The sequence below is a fragment of the Artemia franciscana genome, chromosome 3 (genome assembly GCF_032884065.1).
Source record: "Artemia franciscana chromosome 3, ASM3288406v1, whole genome shotgun sequence".
In the NCBI taxonomy this organism is placed as follows: domain Eukaryota; kingdom Metazoa; phylum Arthropoda; class Branchiopoda; order Anostraca; family Artemiidae; genus Artemia; species Artemia franciscana.
In genome coordinates this window covers 49,512,899-49,526,712 of record NC_088865.1, presented here as the reverse complement: position 1 = coordinate 49,526,712, position 13,814 = coordinate 49,512,899, and the positions used below count along the sequence as shown (strand labels likewise).

The 13,814-nt window shown below is 34.1% G+C and overlaps 1 protein-coding gene across 1 annotated transcript in view; it reads right to left on the bottom strand.

Annotated features, from left to right (window-relative positions):
- LOC136025365 (anoctamin-5-like) overlaps window positions 1-13,814 on the bottom strand; it is a 92,400-nt gene that overhangs the window by 39,116 nt on the left and 39,470 nt on the right. The window contains exon 8 of the mRNA XM_065701320.1: window positions 9,357-9,478. Within this exon, the coding sequence (XP_065557392.1) occupies window positions 9,357-9,478 (122 nt within the window). The remainder of the gene's footprint in view (window positions 1-9,356; window positions 9,479-13,814) is intronic.

Sequence of the window (13,814 nt, the reverse complement as noted above, 5' to 3'; positions counted from 1 at the left end):
ATATACATACTTAGGCTTACAGGATTTTAATGGACATGGATTGTTTTTTTTTCTACGCAATTCAGCCCGTAGCGGTCAGATACAGACGTGAGACTGTATTCTTGGGTAGGGGCTAATTTTTACCTTGAGTGGAGTTCGTGACTTTTGAACAAACGTGAAAAACTGAGGAAATTTATGGAACATATGTATAAAATCTCAAGGCTTTGAGAAACGAGGTCACGGGCACACTGTTATCAATCGCACCCTACACGTGTGTCTAGTGCCAAGGATAGGCAAGGAAATTATTTCATAAACTGTTTAAAAACTTAAGAAAAAACAAGAATATGGCTGCAATTGACATAGATCTCTTTTGAGTAAACGTTTATATTAAAAGATTATTCAAATAGCTAAGAAACAAACTTACCTCTATGGTCAAAATTGCATCTTGAATTCAAACTTAACATTAATTTGCGTTGGAAATAAACTTTATCCTCTCCCCTAATGTACAAATATATCCAGAATTGGTAAAATTGTATTCAGGATGCAATTTTGACCATAGAAGTAAGTTTATTTCTTACTTAGCTGAATAGTCTGTCAATATTAACGTTTACCCTCGTTGTGTCATTTGAACGCATTAAGCCTAAAATGAACATAAATGGTCTATTCATTTCTATCTGTGACTACTAAAATTAATGCACTTTATGCTAATTCCTAATAGAACGTGTATCTATTTAGTATATCAAAGTGCAGTATTAGCGCTAAAATAGCACGTAATACCACTTTAATAGCACTTAGTTCATTATTAGTGCACAAATAGCACGTATTTATTTTGAGCAGTAGCTTGTCACTACTAATACAAGTCGCACCCACCGATGCTAGAATCAAGTTATGATGATATGGCTCTATGGACTAAGGCTTCAAGATCTAAATGAAGGGTTACCATTAGGTGAAAAAACAAATCACTTGATTTTTGAAAGGAAATCACTAAATCAGCAACAAAATCACCGAATTATAAATAGCTGTTTCAACAGACAACATACTTTAACATTTGAAATTGCCGGTTTTAGTAGCTTTATATGCTATTAACGATGTTTCGTTAATATTATTAATTTGTTTCTTCATTATTTTCGACGGAAGACACTACTGTCTTGGAAAAAAGTCCTCATTATTCTCTCTTCTGTATTTGTAAGAGAACACCAATGGGGAGGTGGTGTAATTATTCCCCTAGATTAAAAAAAAATGTCTTTATTTTGGTGTTTCATATTTTTCTTAGGGAAATTCCCTCCTTAGTGTTGGAAAATAAGTTTTTTGTAATATCCTTATAAAAAGAGTCGAAACAAAAATCATCATCCCCCCCACCCATATTTTCCTGGATTGGTACCACTTGCTAATCTCCACGATCTGTGGATGTTTGATTGGCTAATGGCGATATAACCAAAATGTTTAAGATTTGTTTTTAGAATTTTTTCATTGTCCATATAAAACCCAATTTTTTACCTGGTTATTTACAAACTATATCCTTTTTGTTCTAGTTGAAGTTGAGCTAATATAATTACTGGGACACCAGCTAGGATTTCGAAAAACATGAATGAAATTAAAAAAAAAAAATTATTATATACTTTTTTCTTTTTTGTCTCAGTTATATCACAAGATTTAACAAAGGAATTAAAAAGAGAATATTAAAGCTGCTTTTAAACCAAAATATCTACAAGACCTTTAGTAAATTCAAGCAAAGATGCAATTCCAAAAAACTCATAGAGTGGCGTATATAGAATACCGAATATATAGAATATATTCTATATATAGACATATATATTCTATATAAGTTCTATATATAGTATTCTATATACATAATACTATATATAGAATACCATATATAGAATACACAGAGTGGCGTATATAGTTCTTGTCGAAAATATTATGGCGGAAGACCTCAACAAGATTTAGAAAATAAACTCCAAAAGAAGTCTGTATGATCTTCCGTACTGTAATATAATAATGGATGGAGCAAGTTTAAATAATAATTGTCTTGGGCTATTACAAAGTCTTATTGAAATTATGAAAATTGTATAGAAACAAATTTCGTATAAGAAAATTAAAATAAATACAGACAAAGGTGAATATTGATTTAATTTAGTTTATCATAGTTTAATGAAAAAAAGGCTGAAACTATATTTACTTTTACTAGTAAAGAAGACCAAGGAATTTTGCGGATTCAGCCTTACACAAGTTTGACTTTAAAATGTAAGATGTAATAATCTTAAAAAAAATCAATAGGCTTATTCAGCAACGCAGAAAATTTATTAAATTTATCAAACACAAAAGTTTCTTGATCTTTAATTTGTTCTTAATTAATTTAATCTAGGGCATACTTAAGATTTTTAAACAAAAATATTATTTCGTTTTAATAAAAGTCCCGTATCAGAAAATTAATTTACGCTTGTATATAGCAGACATCCTGGCATGTGCCTTATGTACAGACATGGCTCAAAGGGGAGGGGATGATTCATCCCCTTGATTTTTTTTTAAATTCGCATAAGGCGTTTATTTTGACCTCATTGAGGTTCCAGATGCTCAATTCAGAGACAATCCAAGTTGTGTTTTCCTTTTCCTGGAACGACTTTTGCATGTTCGAACTTCCCGGTAAAGAAATACAGAACTTCAGCAGCAGATATCGAAAACCGAATTCAAATGTAAATCAAACAGATCCGTTTTATCGTTTAAATGTAATTTTCATAATTTTTTTTAAGCAGAGTCATTTAAATTATATCAGTTTACAACAAAGACCACACTACCTTTCCATCACAAACACCAAAAACAAGAAAAACAATAGGGAATTTTTTAAGACAGTGGGAAACAAATTAGAATGGATATTTCGACCTTATGTCCAAGGGCTGTCCTCAGCAATACAAATAAGAAAAAAACAACTTACAAGAGGATAAAATCAATAAAACTAAAATGAACAGTTTTTCAAAACAGCCCCGGCATCCTTACCTCGGCGAAGTCAAACAGTTCGTGGTAACGACTGTAGTAAGGAGCAACCCGGCTCAATAGTAACCGAAACTCTAAAAAATGGAATTTTGATACCAATAGTTACATCAAAAGAATCGCATTTTAATGCTGATTTTAAATATACAAGTTTCACCCAGATCAGTTATACTTATCAATAGTCACGAGCCTGAGATATTTTGCCTCATTTTAGAAAATAGGAGGAAACACCCCCTAGAAGCCATACAATCTTAACGAAAATCACACCATCAGATTCAGCGTATCAAAGAACCCTTATGTAGAAGTTTCAAGCTCCTATCTACAAAAATGTGGAATTTCGCATTTTTTGCCAGAAGACAGATCACGGATACGTGTTTATTTGTTTATTTTATTTTATTTTATTTTTTTTCCCCAGGGGTGATCGTATCGAATGAGTGGTCCTAGAATACTGCGAGAGGGCTCATTCTAACGTAAATTAAAAGTTCTAGTGCCCTTTTTAAGTTACCGAAAAATTGGAGGGCACCTAGGCCCCCTCCCACGCTCATATTTTCCCCAAAGTCACCAGATCAAAATTCTGAGATAGCCATTTTATTCACCATAGTCGAAACACCTAATAACTATGTCTTTAGGGACGACTTATTCCCCTGAAGTCCTCGTGGGAGGGGCTGCCAGTTGAAAACTTTGACCTGTGTTTACATATAGTAATGGTTACTGGGAAGTATACAGACGTTTTCAGGGGGATTTTTTTGGTTTAGGGGGAGAGTTGAGGGGGAGGGGGTTACATGGGAGGATATTTCCATGGAGAGACTTCTCTTGGGGGAAGAGAATTTCAATGAAGGGGACGCAGGATTTTCTAGCTTTATTTGAAAAAACAATGAAAAAATAAATATGAAAAGTATTTTCTACTGAAAGTAAGGAGCAGCATTAAAACTTAAAACGAACAAGAATTATTACGCATATGAGGGGTTTACCTCCTCCTTATACCTCACTCTTTACGCTAAAATATTTTTAGTAATTTCAACTATTAATTCTACGGCCTTTGTGATTCAGAGGTATTCTTAAGGAATTGGGACACAATCTAAGCTTTAGTGTAAAGAGCGAGGTATCGACGAGGGTTGAACCCCCTCACATACGCAATAAAAACATACGAATATAGAAGTTTGTTACGTAAGTTAATTCGTAAGTTACGAATATTTTTTACCAATGAAAATATTTGTAGAAAATTAAAAGTTCTAGTTTCTTTTTTAAGTAATCAAAAACTTGGAGGGCAACTAGGCATCCTCCTTCGCTTCTTTTTTCCCAAAATCTTCCGATTAATTGCAATTAATTAATATGCAAATTTTGTTTTAATTATTTATGTACGGTGAGCCAAGATCAAAACATGCATTAATTCAAAAACGTCCAGAAATTAAATAAAAAAAAAATGTTTTTGTAACGGAAAGTAAGGAGCGACATTAAAACTTAAAACGAACAGAAATTACTCCGTATATGAAAGGGGCTTTTCCTCCTCAACGCCCGCTCTTTACGCTAGACTTTCTTACTGTTTTAAAAAGTGGAGTTAAGAGAAAGGGTCAAACCTTAGCGTAAAGAGCGAGGCGTTGAGGAGGAAAAGCCCCTTTAATTTACGGAATAATTTCTCTTCGTTTCAAGTTTTAATGTCTTTCCGTTACAAAAACTTGTTTTTTTTTATTTAATTCAATCAGGACTCAAGGAGTCCTGGTTGTTTTGGACCATCTTGTTTTCAAACAGTTCGTGGTAACGAACTGTAGTAAGGAGCGATCCGGCTCAATAGGAACCAAAACTCTAAAAAATTGAATTTTGATATCAATAGCTACATCAAAAGAATCGCATTTTAATGCTGATTTTAAATATATAAGTTTCATCAAGTTTAGTCTTAGCCATCAAAAGTTACGAGCCTGAGAAAATTTGCCTTATTTAGGAAAATAGGGGGAAACACCCCCTAAACGTCGTAGGATCTTAACGAAAATGACACCATCAGATTCAGAGTATCAGAGAACCCTACTGTAGAAGTTTCAAGCTCCTATCTGCAAAAATGTGGAATTTTGCATTTTTTGCCAGAAGACAAATCACGGGTGCGTGTTTATTTGTTTGTTTTTTTTTTTGTTTTTTTTTTGTTTTTTTGTTTTTTTTCCCCAGGGGTCATCGTATCGACCAAGTGTTCCTAGAATGTCGCAAGAGGGCTCATTCTAACGGAAAGGAAAAGTTCTAGTGCCCTTTTTAAGTGACCAAAAAAATTGGAGGGCATCTAGGCCCCCTCCCACGCTCATTTTTTTCCCAAAGTCAACGGATCAAAATTTTGAGATAGCCATTTTGTTTAGCATAGTCGAAAATCATAATAACTATGTTTTTGGGGATGACTTACTCCCCCATAGTCCCTGGGGGAGGGGTTGCAAGTTACAAACTTCAACCAGTGTTTACATATAATAATGGTTATTGGGAAGTGTACAGACGTTTTCAGGGGGATTTTTTTGGTTTTGGGGGTAGGGTTGAGGGAGGGGGCTATATGGGAGGATCTTTCCTTGGAGAAATATGCCATGGGGGAAAAAATTCAATGAAAAGGGCGCAGGACGAATGTGGTCACGTTAGAAAAAAACGTCAAATTAAGAGCTTAACATACAATGCTGGGTGTTCGGAGCCTCTCTATTATGGAGTATAATTTGAAAATAACACAACTATACGAGCGATAAAACATATATACCACAACCATAACTCAACTAACGAAAGAACTGCTAAGAGATAACACAACTATCAAGCGAAAACAGGTGAAAACTAACGGGAAAATAAACGAACTAAGAGGTGGAAGGGGCCCAGAGAAAAAATATAATCCTTTTTCAATTTTGAGCCTAACTTCCGCAAAGGAGTAATAATGTCAGAAGCCCCGAAATACCGAATTATTTTCTTTTCAAACAGTTCGTGGTAAGGAACTGTAGTAAGGGGCGACCCGGCTCAATAGTAAACGAAATTCTAAAAAACGGAATTTTGATGCTAAAAGATACATCAAAAGAATCGAATTTTTACGCTGATTCTAAATATATAAGTTTCAATTAATTTAGTCTTTGTCATCAAAAGTTACGAGCCTGAGAAAATTTGTCCTATTTTGGAAAAAAGGGGGAAACATCCCCTAAAAGTCATAGAATCTTAACGAAAATCACACTATCGCATTCGGTATATCAGAGAACTCTATTGCAAAAATTTCAAGCTCCTATCTAAAAATTGTGGAATTTTGTATTTCTTGCCAGAAGACAAATCACGGGTGCGTGTTTATTTGTTTTTTTTTTTTGTGTTTTTTTCCCAGGGGTCATCTTATCGACCAAGTGGTCCTAGAATGTCGCGAGAGGGCTCATTCTGACGGAAATGAAAAGTTCTAGTGTCCTTTTTAAGTGACCAAAAAACTTGGAGGGCAAATAGGCCCCCTCCCATGCTCATTTTTTTTCCAAAAGTCAACAGATTAAAATTTTAAGATAGCCAATTTGTTCAGCATAGTCGAAAACCATAATAACTATGTCTTTGGGAATGACTTACTCCCCCACAATCCCTGAGGGAGGGGCTGTAAGTTACAAACTTTGACCAATGTTTACATATAGTAATGGTTATCGGGAAGTGTACAGACGTTTTCATGGGGATTTTTTGGTTTGGGGGGTGGGGTTGATGGGAGAGGGCTTTGTGGGAGGATCTTTCCTTTGAGGAATATATCATGGGGGAAGAAAAATTCAATGAAAAGGGAGCATGATTTTCTAGCATTACTATAAAAAAACAATGAAAAAATAAACATGAAAACGTTTTTTCAAATGAAAGTAAGGAATAGCATTGAAATTTAAAACGAACAGAGATTATTACGCATATGAGGGGTTCTAAAAATACTTTAGCATAAAGAGCGAGGTATTTAGGAGGAGATAAATACCTCGCTCTTTCTGCTAAAATATTTTTAGTGATTTCAACTATTTATTCTACGGCCTTTTTGATTCAGGGGTCATTCTTAAAGAGTTGGGACAAAACTTACGATTTAGTGTAAAGAGCGAGGTATTAACGAGGGTACAAACCCCCTCGTACACATAATAAAAATATTAGAATATAAAAGTTGGTTACGTAAGTTAATTCTTAAGTTACGTATATTTTTTACTAATAAAAACGTTCGTTGAATATTAAAAGTTCTAGTAGCCTTTTTAAGTAACCAAAAAATTGGAGGGCAGCTAGGCCTCCTTCCCCACCCCTTATTTCTCAAAATCGTCTGATCAAAACTAAGAGAAAGCCATTTAGCCAAAAAAAAAAAAATTAATATACTAATTTCATTTCAATAATTTATGTGCGGAGAGCCAAAATCAAACATGCATTAATTCAAAAACGTTCAGAAATTAAATAAAAAAAACTAGTTTTTTTAACTGAAAGTAAGGAGCGACATTAAAACTTAAAACGAACAGAAATTACTCCGTATATGAAATGGGTTGTCCCCTCTGCATCCCACGCTCTTTACGCTAAAGTTTTTAATTGTTTTAAAAAGTAGAATTGTTGCAAAGAGTCAAACTTTAGCGTAAAGAGCGTGGGACGCGGAGGGGACAACCCATTTCATATACGGAGTAATTTCTGTTCGTTTTAAGTTTTAATGTCGCTCCTTACTTTCAGTTAAAAAAACTAGTTTTTTTTTATTTAATGGCATCCAAGCTCAGAGTCAAGTCGAGATCTCAATTCTATTTCTATTATTTCTATAGACAAAATTTCAGAATCCTCCTTGATAGGTTAACTGCAATGATGGGAGATAACCTAGGAACTTACCTTGTCAACATTAAGCCATTTTGCTCCTTACTTCAGCCTACTTTAAGAAAAGAGTTTAGGTTGTAGATATTGAGCTAGCAACAATGTTGTTTCCAAAACCAAAAATAAGCTCTAGATTCTACTGCTCTTTAAGTAGAGCTTGAAGTTCATTTTCAGTTTTGCCACAGCCCCACTTGCTTCAAAGAAGTTGTAGGTGAAGGAAATCACTGGCAACATCGGTTTAAGCAAGCTAATCGTCCTAGTAAATTGACCATGACAACAAATGTTGCAGTTGCTGCTTCCAAAAGAAGATTTAGCAAGCTCAAGTTTGTTAATAATTTTTTGAGACCTGTCATGGTTGATTCTTGACTATGTTCCATTATGTTGTTGGGGGATGAGAAAAACGGCACCGATGCCATTGACTTAAACAATATTGTCCAGCAGTGGTCCATTTTGAAGAAGATGTGAAGACAAATTAGCTGTTCTTAGTTACATATTTAAGCATGAATTTTTCCGTTTTAGTTTGTCGTTTTCTCCGTATATATGTTTAAATGATAAAGGATTAATGTATAAAGTTTTTTCGTGAGCCGTATAATATGCTTTAGGAGTCGTATAAATAAGATCTCATCTCCCCTGGCCTAGTTGCTTCGATCCATTCCTGCTTGTGCATTGTTTTGTAATTGGAAATTGTTTAAATGTGAATATCCTTATAGCATTCCTTTTGCTTTTGTTTTTCTGTAGAGTGTGTGTGTGTTTTCTTTGTTTTTCCATGTTTTGTTTAATTTAGACTTTGTTGTTTTTTTTTTTAATTTTTTCCCGTTCATTAAGGCTTCCAGATGTGAAGCCACAATATTTGGAGTTTTATTGTTATTTTTATGTTAAAAGTTTTTTATATATTTCATTGGTAGATTTTGGATTCAATTTAATATAGAATGGCGTTACCGTATTAACAGATTGATGTATTATTAGATTGATCTAAGCAAAAGACACAAACTTACTTTACAATGGGTCCGGTCTAAATTTATTATGTGTTAACCACTAAATGTCAAAGCTGTAGCTGAATTATCATTAAGTTTTTACTAATAAAATAAAATGACAACAAAGCAATTACTTAATTTTAATCTCCTTCTGTAAATCAGTTGTTTAATGCCTAATTATGCAATTCGGTGCTTACCAATTTTATCAACCCAGTATCTCTTAAATTTTGACCAGTTATGGTTTCTGAGACAGAACAAAGAGAATAGTTTCGGATTTTATGGACTGTCAGCTAATTCTTGCTAGAGCATCCCTTTTGCTTTCGATAATTAGCTTACTTGATGATTTATTCGCTTAAATTTATGCTTCAAGGATAGATAAATCGTTAGGTTTAGAAATAAATTACTAACTTTAGAAGCAAAATTACTAAAAATCACTAGTCGATAAAAAAAAAATCACTAGAAATAGTGATAAATCCCTATGGATGGAAACTCTGTACAACTGAGCTACTCGTAGATTTAAACAGATGTATTAACACGACAACAAACTCATTCATTATCGTCTTTAAACTTGATGTTAGTGAAATTTATTATGAATTGTCTCTTATATTCTAATACATTTTTAGAATCTAATATTCTAAATACCTCGTCACGTTTGAATCAGAGTCCAAAGTGAAAGCACCATAGAGAAAAGCAATTAATCCAGCTACAGATGCAGGGACCAGCATCATAGTGTAAAAGCCAAGCCAAGAGAAGTACAAGCCAGTCTAAAATTAAATAAGAATGATATCAGCAAAATTTTAATTGGAATATTTATTTAGAAAGTAAAAGAAGATACTTTAATGCATTGAAAGAGTGACGTTAAAAATCAAAATTAGTAGAAATTATAGTAAATGTATGGGAGGCAGCTACCCGCTCTACCTCCTACCCGCTCTAAACGGACTCTTTGCTGAACACTTGTTAGAAAATAGAAAACGAAGTATTTTTATAATTGCCAGTACTTTATACCCCATTATCTTTCTATGTCATTGTCTTTATTAGGCCCCTTTCTTCTTCCTCTACAGAGACTTACCTTCCCGACCTTCCACTGACATTCCTCCCCCCTAGCAGCAGGTTCTAAGGCTACAAGCACGTGCACAAAACCTCAAATGAATAAACTCAGTCAAATGAAACCCTAAATAATCATAGACAGCGCAAAAGCATTGACACAATAAAGAGTTTTTCTTTTTTTTACTGGAAGGCTATAGGACCTTAATCTCCTCAGTGTTTTTGCCGTATTGATGAATATGCAATTAAATTTTAAAAAGCTGCGTGCATCCCATGCCTGGGGTGAAAAGAAAGATTTTTAATTATCCTTGAGTCAGAGCCAACAGTGTGAGAGCTGAAAAAGAGATTTATAGTATGTACAAGAGTCTGAAGTTATTCTGCCAAATTAGAATAAAAATCTAGAAGTGCTTAAAATATGTGACGCTTCCTCCTCTATCACTAGAAAGTTTACCAAAAAGAGCTTATTCTCACGGGCCCCTTGGGCTGCCATCCACATTTAAATGCCATTTCTGTTTATAGTTCCAAATGAATATTTGAGGTTATTATTTATATTTAAATGGAAATAGGGGAAAAGTATCAAACGCACCTCCTAAGCTTTAATAGTTCTAAAATGCTAAAGAAATTGAAGGTTTTTTCCTGTTAGCCTTTCTTTGAAGTTACATTAGAAAGTTGGCCAACGGCAAGAAACTCAAACTTTAAACTAAAGGATGTATACATTTTGCTCTAACATTGATCAATCTTCCATTGGCTGTAAATTTGGGCTAACATTTTCTTTTCAAATCAAGTTTTCACCATTTCCGCTTTTATAGTATAAAATTGACATCAGAATCAAGAAAGAAAGTAATCGTTCAAATCTTTGCTTAAAGAAAAGATTTTTTCTTTTCTTCGATTCTGCCCTAGCATAATTCTCGCCCAAATGGCCTTCGGTGGTTAATTAAGATAACTAAGCACCAGAAAGCCAAAGAAAGGAATCTTTACTATGGTCTAATGGAACTCATTTGGAGCAAACCACGGCCGGGGGCTTATGAGAAGCAAAGATGAGTACTATTAAGATACTTGTAAAGACACTGAAATGGATACAAATAAAACTTTTGAAGAGCGGTATTTATCCCCTTATTATGAAAAAAAAAAGTTTCTTCAGATTAAAGGTTGTCAGCTTAAAGATTGTCAGATTAAAGGTTAGCAAATATAATTCCAAAAACCACAACAGCAGCTTAAAGAAGATAAGAAAAAAAATGAGAAAGAATATTGAACATATCTAAATAATGATGGATGAATTTTGCATCGTGTAAGACACGCTGAAAGGTCATATAATTATAAAATGGAAGAGCATGGGAGTGGTCAGTCAGGTTAAAAATCTTAAAAAAAATGTATAATACTTGTCACATAGGCCTATTTTTAGTGGGTGAAGAAAAATTTAGAGCTACATTAGTTTACATCTAATGCCTTTAAAGTTCCCCTGGTGTAGTTGTACCAGATGGCTCATGGGTTCGACTCCCAACGAAGGGGTTTTTCTATCCCCTTTTGTCAAACTTATGTTGTATTCCACGTGAATTAAATAAAAAAAAACTAGTTTTTTTAACTGAAAGTAAGGAGCGACATTAAAACTTAAAACGAACAGAAATTACTCCGTATATGAAATGGGTTGTACCCTCCGCAATCCCTCGCTCTTTACGCTAAAGTTTTTAATTGTTTTAAAAAGTAGAATTGTGGCAAAGAGTCAAACTTTAGCGTAAAGAGCGAGGGATTGCGGAGGGGACAACCCATTTCATATAAAGAGTAATTTCTGTTCATTTTGAGTTTTAATGTCGCTCCTTACTTTCAGTTAAAAAAACTAGTTTTTTTTATTTAATTTCTGAATGTTTTTGAATTAATGCATGTTTGATTTTGGCTCTCCACACATAAATCATTAAAATTCAATTTCCATATTAATTCTTTTTTTGGCTAAATGGCTTTCTCTTAGTTTTGATCAGACGATTTTGAGAAACAAGGGGTGGGGAAGAAGGCCTAGTTGCGCTCCAATTTTTCGGTTACTTAAAAAGGCAGCTAGAACTTTTAATTTTTAACGAAAGTTTTTATTAGTAAAAATTATACGTAACTTAAGAATTAACTTACGTAGCAAACTTTTATATTCTTATATTTTTATTATGTATATGAGGGGGTTTGTCCCCTCGTTAATATCTCGCTCTTTAAACTAAATCTTAAATGTTGTCTCAATTCTTTAATAATAACCCCTGAATCAGAAAGGCCGTAGAATAAATAGTTTAAATTACTAAAAATACTTTAGCATAAAGAGCGAGGTATTTATCTTCTCCTAAATATCTCGCTCTTTATGCTAAAGTATTTTTAGAACCCCTCATATGCGTAGTAATCTCTGTTCGTTGCAAGTTTCAATGCTACTCCTTCCTTTCAATTAAAAAAACTTTTTCATGTTTATTTTTTCATTGTTTTTTTTTTTATAGTAATACTAGAAAATCTCGCTCCCTTTTCATTGAATTTCTCTTCCCCCATGACATATTACTCCAAAGAAAGATCCTCCCACAAAGCCCCCTCCCCTCAACCCCACCCGCAAACCAAAAAAATCCCCCTGAAAACGTCTGTACGCTTCCCAATAACCATTACTGTAGGTAAAGACTGGTCAAAGTTTGCAACTTGCAGCCTCTCCCCCAGGGACTGTGGGGGGTAAGTCATCCCCAAAGACATAGTTATTATGTTTTTTGCCTATGTGGAACAAAATGGCTATCTCAAAATTTTGATCCGTTGATTTGGGACAAAAATGAGCGTGGGAGGGGGCCTAGGTGCCCTCCAATTTTTTGGTCACTTAAAAAGGGCAATAGAACTTTTCATTTTCGTTAGAATGAGCCCTCTTGCGACATCCTAGGACCACTTGGTCCATACGATGACCCCTGGGAAAAAAAAACAACAAAAAAACAAATAAACACGCACCCGTGATCTGTCTTCTGGCAAAAAATATGAAATTCCACATTTTTGTAGATAGGAGCTTGAAATTTTCGCTATAGGGTTTTCTGATACGCTGAATGCAATGGTGTGATTTTCGTTAAGATTCTATGACTTTTAGGGGGTGTTTCCCCCTATTTTCCAAAATGATACAAATTTTCTCAGGCTCCTAACTTTTGATGACAAAGACTAATTTTGATGAAACTTATATATTTAAAATCAGCATGAAAATCCGATTCTTTTGATGTATCTTTTAGCATCAAAATTCCGTTTTTTAGAGTTTCGTTTACTATTGAGCCGGGTCACTCCTTACTACAGTTCGTTACCACGAACTGTTTGATATACCACTAACACCACGTTGACATATCCATGATTTCAAGCAGGAAACAACGATTCACGTTCATTTTTACAATTGTCACAGTTTTACAAAATCCTTCAGTTAGTGTGGACCATGTTTCAAAAAGACAACAAAGTCGAGTAACTGTACCTTCAAAATAAATTGCTGATTGGAACTGGAAAGAAAACTATAGAGGACTATGTGATAATGATGAACATGAGAAAATTGTTTGAGACTGTCACAAAATTACAGACGATTTATTCAAAGAATCAAAAACAGCTTGGAAACAGATGAATAGGGTATATTCTGGGTTGTAAGCCGTAGTGACTTTACATTAACTGCAAAAGTGACTAAAAGTTGAAATGTACCGCGAATTGTTGTTATGTAGCAAAGGGCTTATTAACTTTTTAAGGGCAATGCCTTAATAATTTTCAATTGCGTGTAACTCTATTTCACTCCACTAATATTTTCAGTATGTTTTAATCTGACAGCAATACCATTGACGACAGCGAAGCATATTTACTTCGCTAAAGATTCTTCTCAACTATGTATGTTTCTATAAAGGCAAATTAAAAATTTTGTCGATTCAGTAATTATGACAATGTCAGGCGGAGCGAATAGTTTAGTTTTGAATAACTTCTAGTAACTTTTTGTTGAATCTGGAATGTACCCATAGGCTTGAAAGATTGATATTAAAGTATCAAAGGAAGCGGGTCTGAAAGGTAAAATAGAGGTAGATTGACATGTCAGCTACCAGGTAT